The 12,659-nt window shown below is 49.2% G+C and overlaps 1 protein-coding gene across 1 annotated transcript in view; it reads right to left on the reverse strand.

Moving 5' to 3' along the window:
- The window catches only part of CSMD2 (CUB and Sushi multiple domains 2), a 263,376-nt gene that overhangs the window by 67,295 nt on the left and 183,422 nt on the right, over positions 1 to 12,659 (reverse strand). The window contains exons 22-27 of the mRNA XM_066564613.1: positions 11,889 to 12,058; positions 10,101 to 10,257; positions 9,316 to 9,507; positions 7,063 to 7,189; positions 1,795 to 1,997; positions 289 to 480 (exon numbers count right to left, since the gene is read on the reverse strand). Coding sequence (XP_066420710.1) covers positions 289 to 480; positions 1,795 to 1,997; positions 7,063 to 7,189; positions 9,316 to 9,507; positions 10,101 to 10,257; positions 11,889 to 12,058 — 1,041 coding nt within the window. The remainder of the gene's footprint in view (positions 1 to 288; positions 481 to 1,794; positions 1,998 to 7,062; positions 7,190 to 9,315; positions 9,508 to 10,100; positions 10,258 to 11,888; positions 12,059 to 12,659) is intronic.

A 12,659-nucleotide genomic window follows, 5' to 3' on the forward strand; every position in this document is an offset into this window, starting at 1 on the left:
CTGTGCCAGGACAGGAGCCTGTGTCCATGCATTCAGATCTGTGTCCCTGTGCCAGGACAGGAGCCTGTGTCCATGCATTCAGATCTGTGTCCCTGTGCCAGGACAGGAGCCTGTGTCCATGCATTCAGATCTGTGTCCCCGTGCCCAGGTCATGGATCTGTGTCCCTGTGCCAGGACAGGAGCCTGTGTCCATGCATTCAGATCTGTGTCCCTGTGCCAGGACAGGAGCCTGTGTCCATGCATTCAGATCTGTGTCCCTGTGCCCAGCTCATGGATCTGTGCCCGTACCTGTGCAGGTGGGGGGGTCTGGCTGCCAGAAGAACCTGTTCTGGATCTGCACACAGGTGATCTGGGCCTCCCCTTGCAGGGTGTAGCCAGGGTTGCACTGGAAGGTGATGGAGTCCCCGGCCTCTCTGCTGTCCCCGCTCCGGCTCCCGTTCTGGGGGATTCCTGGGTCGTTGCAGGAGGTGGCTGTGGACACTGCAGGGAATTAAAAGCACTCTTGAATATCAATGTTTATTTAACACCAGGCCTGCAGCACTGCCTGTCCTCAGGCTCTGTCCTTACCCAGACATCCAGGCCATGCCTTGTTTCCCCATCCCTTCTCCCTCAGCATCCCACAAAGTTCCCCCTCACACAAAAAGTGCTTTTCCCTTTGCTCTGAGCATCTGCCACTCCAGCTGGGAAAGGCTCTGGGGACCAGCAAGTTCAAGAGCAGCACCCAGGGAGCAGCTTTGATGTAGAATTGTGCACATGGCTGTTTACTCCATCAGGCCAGACACCCACTGATCTTCCACGGTGCTTTTGGAGAGTTCTGTGCCAAGGCACATGCTGCAAAATCAACTCAGCCACCAGCACTTCACGCTTTCCCCTGAGTGCCAGAGAAATTTAGCCTCAAGATCTGTGAAGCATCAAGCCTGACCTTTCAGAAACGTGTTTGTTTCCTTTCCAGACTTGTTGCTGCCTCTCTTTGAGGTCTGAGATGTCCCCTGAGCTGGGGACAGGCAAAGCTTTGCTGCTGCCTGAGCTCAAGGTCTGCCAACAGCACAAGGATTTACCAGCAGGGAAAATCCTGGAGTAATAGGAGTTTTGTGAGCTTATCCACCTCATTAAAGCTCCCAAGATCCCAAAGTGGACAGGTCTGAGCTCAGGTCTGGCTGCTTAGTCACACCTGCTGAACAAAGGCTTTGAGCAGGAGCAGTCAATAAAGCCCAGCTCCAGATCAGGAGCTTATTTCCTGCTAAGTTGATGAGAGTCTGTTACAGCCAGGCAGTTTAGAGAAAGCTGCTCTTGAAAGAGCCAGAGGAAATCCCTCTCTTTCTGTGCAGCTGGAGATAAGGAAGTTAACAGCCCAGGCTGGTCCTTCCTGGCAGGATGAGACAAAAATCTGGCAAAAAAACCCAGGATGGCACCGCTGTGCTGGGTGACACAAAGCTCTGCCTCTGTCTGGGTCACCCCAAAGGTCTGAAACCCAGCAGAAATTCTCCCCAAAATGGTGCCTTGTTCCCCCAGCCAAGCAAGACACCCTAGACAGAAAGTTATGGGAAAAAAAAAATCCCCAAACTTGGGAAGATGTTTCAATGTGTGTCAGTCCAGGCAAAGCCACATCACCACTCACCCAGCCACTCCCTGTTTATTATCACTCCAAACCAGCTGCACAAACCTGGAACATTCTGTAAATATTGGAATGTATCACCCTAAATAATTGAAACGAACGTGTTTGCAGGGCTGAGGTTTGGTCGGGGTTTCCCTCTGGGTCTGGTCAGGTTTTTGAGGAACCCCTGCCCATCCCACCTGAGAACTGGATGGCAAAGCCCTGCTTGCTGGTGAAGAAGTCGGTGTTGAACTGCAGGATGACGGAGTTGAAGGTGCTGTGGATGTCCCCAGGCAGCCCCGAGCCGCTCATCTCCTTCAGCAGGATCCCGTTCTCCACCGGCCCGTCCCAGATCCGCAGCACGTCGTGGAACTCCTCAGTGTGGAAAACCATGAAATGGAGCCTGAGGGGCAAAAAAACACCTGAAATTCAGGCCTGGAGCGTGGTTTGTGCCACATTCAGGCAGCCAGGCTCACACAGAATGTGTTGTCTCATCTGGAATTCAGGCCTGGAGCGTGGTTTGTTGTGGCATTTTTTGAGTCCCCCGTTGTTGGGAGGAATGATTGAATTTGACTCCATGTTTTTAGAAGGCTAATTGATTATTTTATGTTATTATAGTACATAAATTATACTAAATGTTGTGTTGTTATATTATATAAATTATACTAAACTATACTAAAGAATAGAGAAAAGATAAAACAGAAAGCTAAAAGATAAAAATGAATCTTGTGACTCTTTCCAGACTCTGACACAGCCTGACCGTGATTGGTTATTAAATTAAAACAATTCACATGAAACCAATGAAACAATCACCTGTTAGATAACCACACGCTAAATTACATTCCAAAGCACCAAAACACAGGAGAAGCAAATCAGATAATTATTGTTTTCATTTTTTCTCTGAGGCTTCTCAGCTTCCCAGGAGAAGAAATCCTGGTGAAGGGATTTTTCAGGAAATGTTATGGTGACAGTTTGTGCCAAATTCAGGCAGCCAGGCTCACACAGAACATGTTTCATCTGGAATTCAGACCTGAAATGTGGTTTGTGCCACATTCGGGCAGCCAGGCTCACATGGAATGTGTTGTCTCCTCTGGAATTCAGGCCTGGAGTGTGATTTGTGCCAATTCTGACGCTGGATTGCGGCACCTCCAGGATTTTGATGTATTTTAGGAAGGTCTGGGTGTTGCAGAATGGGGTTTAGATCAGCAAACAGAGCAACTTCAGCAGAGAACAGAGAGAAAATGAGGCAGCAGGAGGGAGAGCTCCAAAATCCACACCAGGAAGGGAAGGGAGGGAAAACAGGAGTTAGGAAGGTGACAGTGAGCTGACACTGAGGGTTTATTTTGATGCTCCGAAGGCAGATTTCATTCCCTTCCTCTGGATTTCAGAATGGGGTCTGTCCTGGAGAGAGGGCTCAAGGGACCTCCACAGGGAATTCCTGAGGGAAAGCTGCAGGAGGGCTCATGGTGAGGGAATTCCTCTTGAGTCTGGGCCCGTGATGGACCCAAGGAGAGGCAGGAGGTCCCTCTGTGCCAGGTGAGGCTGGTGGCACTGCAGGACAGGACAGACATGGTCCCAACACATCCCTGGTGGGATCCCAGGCCCAGCTCTGCTGCGGGAGGATGAGGAGCAGGTGGATCCAGGCTTTCCCAAGAGCTTTGGGATCTTCCCAGGTCAGAAGAACCATCCAAGAACAGGATCCTGCCCAGGCTGTGGTGGCACCTGGGGGAGTCACCAGCTGAAGGATGCAGTTCTGAGTGTCCTGAGCGGGAATGGACCCACAGGGATCATCAAATCCAATCCCAGGCCCTGCAGACATCCCCAAATCCCACCCTGTCCTTGAGAGTGTTGTCCAAACCCTCCTGGAGCTCTTGGGAATGTGACCATTCCCTGAGGATGGAGCAGGAGCTGATCCCTTCCACTCCTGCACCCAGATCCCACCTGGAGAGGAGGAATTTCCCTGTCCCTGTTTGTCACTGCCCCATTTTCCCTCTGGCACAACAAAATCAGGCCAACCATGGGCAACTCAACCCCAGAGTGAAACGGGGACAGAAACCTAGAAACAGAAAAAAAAAAAACCCTGTAAAAAATAAACCCATCAGGTGCTGTGCTGAAATCCCTGCCAGCCCACAGAGGCAAACAGGGAAGCTTTCACTTGGCTGCTTTCCCATTTATCTGGGGCAAACATAAATAAATCAGGGGAGAGCCATAAAAAAAAAAAGGGGGGAGAAAAAAAAAAGAAGAAAAAAAAAGCCCCACTGCAAAATCCTCAGCAATAAAATGATGCCCAGAGAAGCTGGGAGAAACCAAAAGAGCTGAATCATAAATCTCCCAAGCAGAGACCTTGAGCAAAGAGAAATAAAGCCAGGCTTGAGGAAAATCAGGATGGATGGTGCAGAGCTGTTCTCCACGGCTGCCTTGGTGTGATTACATTTGTTCCCAGCCTTAACTGGGCCCAGTGAGCCAGAACTGCTGGGAAAAACTCATCCCTGGAGACCTTGGGATCAGGGAGAGGCTGCCAGAGGTTGAGCTGGGCTGGGGGGACACCCTGGGACTGCCAGCAGCAGCTCCAGGGCTGCCTAAACCACCCCCTTCTATCTGAGAAAAAACAAATCCAGGGGGAGAACACCTGGATCCAGGTGATCAGGCTGGAATCTGCTGAGATATCAGATCTGGAGTTCTCTGGAGCAAATCCATCCATTCCACAGGCACATCTCAGCTTTTCCCCTCAGCCTGAGGTGTGAGACCAGGCACAGCCCCTGCTGCAGCAGACAATGGAGGGGAAAGGAGTTTCATTCCTGAGGGGAAAGGAGTTTTATTCCTGAGGGGAAAGGAGTTTTATTCCTGAGGGGAAAGGAGTTTTATTCCTGAGGGGAAAGGAGTTTTATTCCTGAGGGGAAAGGAGTTTTATTCCTGAGGGGAAAGGAGTTTTATTCCTGAAGGGAAAGGAGTTTCATTCCTGAAGGGAAAGGAATTTTATTCCTGAGGGGAAAGGAGTTTTATTCCTGAGGGAAAAAAAGTTTCATTCCTGAGGGGAAAGGAGTTTCATTCCTGAAGGGAAAGGAGTTTTATTCCTGAGGGGAAAGGAGTTTTATTCCTGAAGGGAAAGGAGTTTTATTCCTGAGGGGAATGGAGTTCTATTCCTGGACTCTGACAATCCCAATTTCCCAATTACAGGCATGGAAATGCAGTAAAAAGCAAAAACCAAAAAAACCAAACAAACCGACAAAAAACCAACCAAACAAAAAAACTCTGCAAAAAACAAACAAACAAAAACAAACAAACAAACAAACAAACAAAAACCAAACAAAAAACCCAAACCAAACCACAAAAAAAAAAAGAAAAAAAAAAAAAAACAGGAAAACAGGGAAAAAAAACCAAACCCAAACCAAAACAAAACCAAACACCAAAACCCAAACAAAAAGAGAGGAGAGCCCAGCTCTGCCCTGAGAGTGTGAACAACCCTTGATCCCTGTGGGTCCCTGCCAGCTCTGGGCATTTTCTCACTGCTGTTTTCAGATGAAACTCTGGAAGGTGGAACCTGTCAATACCCATGAAAGTGGCATGAATTAACAACATCAGTGGATTTTTACAACACTGGGATCAAGGATGGGCCACAACCCACCCCTGCCATGTCTCTGTGTCCCCTGCTCCCAGCTGGCCAGGGAATTTCCATCCATTCCCAGCACAACCTCCTGCTTTTCCTCCACCTTTCTCCTCTCCCCCAGCCCAAGCAAGGCACTCCCAGCCCCAAATCAATCCCCTCTGCAGGAGCAGCCCTTTCCCTTTCATGGCTCTAAGGTGCAGACTCATTTTTCTCCCTGTCTCACCCCCCTGCCCTTCCCCTCGTGCTGTGCAGATACAGCTTCATTCCAAAAGCTCTGGTGATTAATTTTCATGTAAGTTATAAATGAGAGCTTTATACAATTGTATCATGCGTGAAGAGGATTATTTTTCCAACGGATTACCATAAAAATGAAGTTGCTGGGAATGTGCTCTCCCCACTCCCCTGAGATCAGCTGGGAGATGAAAGGGGCAGGGAGAGGAGCTCTGATCTCTGGGAAAGGCAGGGTCACCAGGTGTGTGTGGCTCTGACACCTTCTGGAACCTTCTCCTTTCACTGCTGGCCTCTTCCAAGCCTTTGGCTGGTCCCAAATCTCTGCTCATGTGGGTGCTTTCAGGGATTACAACAGCAAAGTTGCTGAAGCAGCCTTTGGATGGGGTTGGAAAAGGGACCTCTCTACTCTGGCCTATAAAAACCTTTTCCAGGAGAATAAAAATAGAGGAGATTTCAAGTGGAAGTTGCCTGTGCAGGGATTCAGCTGCTTTGGCTGTGCTTTTTCTCCTCCGTTCACACCCAAGCCCATCCATTATTGAGCCATTCTGAAGGACAGAGCTAATGGAGGGAATTTCTGCATTAAATAAAAATGAAAACACCGGCCCAAACCTGTCTCCAGCAGAACTCCACGGGCTAAAAGCAGCACAGAGCTCACCCTGAGGGACAGGCTGGGCTGGAGAGGTGATGGGTGCTGAGGCAGCAGGGAGGAGAAAATGGGACTGAGAGGGAAGGAATTCAGGATGGAACAGCCACGGGCTTGGGATGAGCCAGGAATGGCTGAGAAGCACTGGGAACTCTGATAGAAGAGGATTATTATTATTATTATTATTATTATTATTATTATTATTATTATTATTATTATTATTATTATTATTATTATTATTATTATTATTATTATTATTACCATAATCATTATTGTTGCTGTTGTTGTTGTTATTTAGAACTTTTAAGGTGCATTTCTCCCCCTCAAATCCCGCTCAGTCAAAGCTCGGCTTGCCCAAATATTCCGGTTTTCTGTGAGCTTTGGCCAGCCTGGAATCTCTGGGAACACCCAGGGCAGCCCTGAAGGGTTTGGCAGGGCTGGGCAAACATCACTGAAGGGGTGGTGGGGCAGAAGTGAATTCCCTGGAGCAGGAATTCCCTGGATTCTGGGACATTCCCTGTGATTTCCTACAGCACATTCCTCATTCCAGGATTCTGTGGCCATTCAGCACTTTTGGGAAGTTCCTCATTAATCTGGTGGAAAAAAGGGTTTGATTCTGGATGCATCCCATTAAGGAGAGGGGTGGGAAGCTGTCCATGGACTCCAAAGCTCTGGGATGTTTGAGCTGAGGAGCACCATGGGCAGGACCAGGACATGGTCTGGTGTCACCACCCAGGGCTGTGACACACAGGGCTAAAAACCAGAGGAGCAGTGATGCCACTGGGGGCTCTGAGCAGCCTGTGCTGGTGGGAAATAAATCCCATAAATCCTCAATCCCAGCCTAAACCATTCCCTGATTCTGGAACCAAAGCAGTGACTTCTCCCTGCTTGTCCCTCAGCTTCTCACTCCTTGCTTTATTTAATTTTTGACCTGGAAAAAATCAGCTCCAAGTGGGAAAGCAGCCAAACCACAGGAGCCCAGCTCACCCAATGGTGCATCCAGGCTCTGCCTCGATGGTCCAGATGCAGTTGAGGTTGTGGTCATAGGGAGTTGGATATCCTGGAGAAAGGATCCGTCCTGAGGTCTCTCCTCTGATTGTCCCTCCACACTCAGCTGGAACAAAAATATTGATGGGGTTAGGGAGGAGATTCGTGGCTTTCTGTGGCTCTTGCTTGGCAACAATCTCACCCTGCAACAGAGATTGTTCCTGTTTTAGGGATTCTAAAAGCTTACAAAGATGAAGAGAATTGTTGAATTCAGCTGACTTATCAGAATTATTCTGCATTTCTGTGCTCGGTGTGAACACCTGGCAAAGCTTCCCTGCACCTTTCTGAATCCCCAGGGAGCAGAGGCAGAGCCTGCCCGGATCCTGATTCCCTGCTCCACACCTGGGGGTGAAGGAGCTCTGCTCCTCTGCTTGGATTCATCAGAAAATGAAGGATAAGAAGCCAAAGAACTTGTAAATGTCGCTGTAAATGAACTGCAAAGAATGTGAGGATTTGGAATAATTTCCATAACATATCCATTCAAATTCTGTAATTTTCATTTCTTTCAGTTTTCTTTCATTTCTTTTTAATTTCCACACGCTCAGACACGGCCTCACATCCAGCACATGAAGAGCAAACAGGGTGAAGGTTAAGAAAACGCACAAATGACAGAGATTTATCTTTTTACATCAATAAATGAGGCCGAAATCCCAGCCAAGGAATGGTCCTGCCTCCTGGGAGAGGGAACACGGAGTGCCAGGGGCTGAGCACATCCCTGGGTGTGGAGATCTCCCAGGGGACTCAGTGTCCAACAACTTCCCCATGTCCTGGGCACAGCAGGACAGGAATCAGCAATCAGCCCCATTCATTTCACACACAAAACCCCAGAGCAGAATTTCCCGAGCAGGAAGAGCTGCAGGCGAAAAGGGAACTCTGCAAAGGGAATTGAAATGTCTGGGGATGGGATCAGGTGTCAGGCAGCTCTCAAATAAACCTGGCTCTGAGCTGTCACATGCCAGGACACACGCTGGTGTCACTGTCAGGAGGTGCCACTCACTTCAACATGTCCAGAGTGAAAGGACAGGGCTGGAACAGCACAAGGAAGCAAAAACCCCGTGTCAAATGTGTGTTTAGGGCAGAGCGTTTCATGTTAAAGCTGCTTCGGGTGCTCTCTGTCTCACACAGGATCCTCACTGCATTAATTAGTGCAGATGGGCAATTAAGAGCAGAGTTAATGTCAATGGATCAGCAAATGGTGGTCAGGGTGGGGAATCCACAAGGAAATAATTTCCTGGAGGTGCAGGAGGTGTCTCCACCTCGAGATGCCTCACAGAGGATCCTCACCACAACTTAATTAGTGCAGACGCAATTAATAGGAGAGGTAATGTCACATGGATGAGCAAAGCAGGGACAGAAGGTGGTCAAGGTGGGGCATCCAAGGAAATCAATTCCTGGAAGTTTTGGCAGAGCAGGAGGTGTGTCCATCTCAAGGACCCTCACCACAGACAACTTAATTAGTGCAGATGCAATTAACAGCAGAGTTAATGTCAGTGGATCAGCAAAGCAGGGACCAAGAGCAGGGCATGGAATCCACAAGGAAATAATTTCCTGGAGGTTTTGGAGGAGCAGGACCTGTCTCCATCTCAAGATGCCTCACAGAGGATCCTCACCACAACTTAATTAGTGCAGATGGGAGTAATTAATAGAAGAGTTAATGTCAATGGATCAGCAAAGCAGGAACAAAAAATGGTCAGGGTGGGGGGTGGAACCAAGGGTATTCAGGGTGTGGGATCCAAGGAAATCTCAGTCTGGAGAGTGCTGGAGGAGGAGGAGGAGGTGTCTCCATCACCACACATAACTCAATTAGTGCAGATGCAATTAACAGCAGAGTTAATGTCAATGGATTAGCAAAGCAGGGACCAAGGGTGCTCAGGGTGTAGGATCCAAGGAAATCTCTCCCTGGAGGAGGAGAAGGAGAAGGAGAAGGAGGAGAAAAAGAAGGAGGAGAAGAAGGAGAAGGAGGAGAATGAGGAGAAGGAGAAGAATGAGGAGAAGGAGGAGAATGAGGAGAAGGAGGAGAATGAGGGGAAGGAGGAGAATGAGGAGAAGGAGGAGAATGAGGAGAAGGAGGAGAATGAGGGGAAGGAGGAGAATGAGGAGAATAAGGAGAAGGAGGAGAATAAGGAGAATGAGGAGAATGAGGAGAATAAGGAGAAGGAGGAGAATGAGGAGAATAAGGAGAGGGAGTCTCACCCACACAGGTCGGCAGGGGCTGGTCCCAGGCTCTCCTCTCCCCAGTCAGGCACACCAGCACCCTGGTGCCCCTCAGGGTGTAGCCAGGGTCACAGCTGAAGGACACTGAGCTGCCAGCAAAGTGTCCCTCGTCGTGCACCTTGTACCCAAACTGGGGCACGCCGGGGTCCTCGCACTTGATGAGCTCAAAACCTGCACAGGGAGCAAGGGCAGCTGTTGGCAGCAGGAATTTCACAGCCAGGAGGGTTTCACACAAAGCCATGGTGGTGTTTTCTCCTTACAATCATTTGTTGGGGACCAAAAGGGGCCATGTTGGAAATCAGAGGGGTTTAATTAATGCTGGAGTTTTGATCTGAATTTCTGGATCGCTACAGGCTCGACAGGAAAGGCTTGATCAGATCCCTGGGAATAGGGACAGGAGAAGAGGAAACAGCCTTGAGCTGTGCCAGGGGAGGTCAGGTTGGACACCAGGAGGAATTTCTGCATGGAAAGGGTTGGAAGGGGCTGCCCAGGGAGGTTTGGAGCGCCCATCCCTGCAGGTGTCCAAGGAATGGCTGCATGTGGCACTCGGTGACAGGGTGGGGATCAGGCCCAGCTTGGACTGGATGGGCTTGGAGGGCTTTTCCACCCTCAGTAATCCTGGGATTCTGTGCTCTCCCACACTCCCACTCCACTCTGGGCACAAGATCACCCCAGAAAGGACTCTTTGCTCACGTGCAACACAAAACCACAAAAAATACACCTTGGCCTGTGGGATTGCCAGCACACACGGGATTGGAACTCACTGGAGAACTGCAGCTCGAAGCCTTTGCTGGTGTTGGCAGTGTCAGTGATGAACTCCAGCCACATGGAGCTGGAGGTGCTGTTGATGCTGGTGCCCAGCAGCTCCGAGTGGCTGAAGGTGCCCAGCAGCCGGGCAGAGCTGTTGGTGCCATCGTAGACCTGGGGGGAACAAGAAATCCAGCCTGGAAAAGCCATTCCTGGGATCAAACCATCACTGCCCACAGAGGCTCTGGCTGCCCCTGCATCCCTGGAAGTGTCCAAGGCCAGTTTGGATGAGGCTTGGAACAACCTGGGACAGTGGAAGGTGCCCCTGTCCATGGCAGGGGTGGCACTGGATGATCCTTAAGGTCCCTTCCCACCCAAACCATTCCAGGATTTCCTTAAGGTCCCTTCCCACCCAAACCATTCCAGGATTTCCTTAAGGTCCCTTCCCACCCAAACCATTCCAGGATTTCCTTAAGGTCCCTTCCCACCCAAACCATCCCAGGATTTCTCTGCAGTTTCACTGAGCTCTAGAACAGGGAAATGATGAGGAATTTATCCCACCTTGTCCCTGCTCTGCTCACAGCAACACCCTGGGTTGTCCTTTGGGTTTTTGTTTTTGGTGGAGAAGCTTCCTGGGAAGAGCCAGCAGCTCCTGATAAATGCCCTGATTTGGGGTCACCTCAAATCAAGGAATTTGCTCCTGGCACTGAGCTGATCCTGGGTATTGGAGGGAAAAGGGGAGGAACAACCAACCCCACTCTGAATTCCAGCTTCAGGCTGGAAAAGCAACTCTGACCCTCCAGGATTTGTCCCACGGATGATCCAGGAGTGGTCCCTGGATCCACAAGTGCAAGCAGGGACAAATCCTTCAGGCAATGTGAGCTGAGACCCAGGGATCCCAAACTAAAAGTCTGACTTAATGGAATTCCACAGTGCTGCCCACCCGAGGGGCAGGATTTCCACCCTGGAGGATCTGCACCCTCCTCCTCAGCCCTGATTTACTCTGCACACTGGGCTGCATCTCCTCAACTCCCTTTCCCAAGGAGCAGCTACTGAAAAAAACCCACATTTTTCCCCCAGACTGACTCAGAGATGAGCCTTGAATTTACTGTGATTTAAGAAAAACACAAATGGGTTTTTTTTTTTCTTCCTTCCTTTTGTGAGGACCAAGAGCAGCTCCTCACCAGTGGAGATCGATAGGAACTTTCCTCAGATGAGCAGCTGATGACAAACCTGCTGAGAGAATGTAATTCCTCTGACAAGGAGTACATTCCTTGCATTAACAGGAAATCTTTCTCCCTTTCCAGTCATTTGTGAGCTGGAAACGTGGATTACACCTCTCCTGGAGTGTGACACTTCAATGAGGACAGAGGCATTCCTGGGAAGATGGCTCAGCACATCCTTGCAATATTAATGCCTCCTTCAAAACCATTCCTTTGGTTAATAAAAAAACTCAGCCTGGATTTGTCTCCTTCTCCACAGAGTCCTGGAGCTTGAATAATCTCAGAAGAGTCTGGAGTTCTGCATTTCAATCAGCCCCCTTTTTTGGGACAAACCAGCCTTGATTCTTCAAAGCACTAAAATAATGCTCAAACCCTCACTATTCTGATGGATGAGGAGTTTTTCCTGTGCAATTCCACAGGTGAGAGCTGAACTTTAGCTGGTCTGGGGGAAATGTGGCCTTCCAAACTGCCATGGCAATCGCTCCATGGCACTGGGATGACACAGAGGTCACTCCCACCTAATCCCAGGAAAATTTGAGAGCATTTAGAGATGCTGCTCTCCACTGCCCAAGCCAGAATTACCTTGAGGACATCTCCTGCCTCCAGCTCGAAGGTCCTGGCTTTCAGCTGGATGCCCTTGCCAGGCTGGCTCTGGATGGAGTAGATGCACTCGTGGTTGTTGTTGTAGTTCAGGGGGTAGTTGGGGGACAGCAGCACGCCCTGGGTCCCCGTCACAGAGGAGCCACACTCAGCTGCAGCGAGACACAAGGGCACATTTCAGTGACCCCACGCGTCTCCGGGCCACACCACACATGCAGGAGACTCCTCTGAAGGCCACAGCTGCTCAGCCCCTCCTGCAGCAGCAAGTAGAGGGGCTTCTCCCTGTTGGGATTCACTACAACCTCTTGTTACTCACTACAACCTCTTGGTATTCACTACAAACTGTTGATATTCACTACAACCTGTTGGTATTCACTACAACCTCGTGTTATTCACTACAATCTGTTAGTATTCACTACAACCTCTTGTTATTTACTACAACCTCTTGTTACTCACTACAAACTGTTGGTATTCACTACAACCTCTTGTTACTCACTACAACCTGTTGGTATTCACTACAACCTGTTATTATTCACTACAATCCGTTAGTATTCACTACAACCTCTTGCTACTCACTAGAACCTGTTGTTATTCACTAAAACCAGTTGGTATTCACTACAACCTCTTATTATTCACTACAACCTCTTGTTACTCACTAGAACCTGTTTTTATTCACTACAACCTATTGGTATTCACTACAACCTCTTGTTACTCACTAGAGCCTGCTGTTATTCACTACAACCTGCTGGTATT

Source organism: Molothrus aeneus, chromosome 23 (assembly GCF_037042795.1).
Source record: "Molothrus aeneus isolate 106 chromosome 23, BPBGC_Maene_1.0, whole genome shotgun sequence".
Classification (NCBI taxonomy): Eukaryota; Metazoa; Chordata; class Aves; order Passeriformes; family Icteridae; genus Molothrus; species Molothrus aeneus.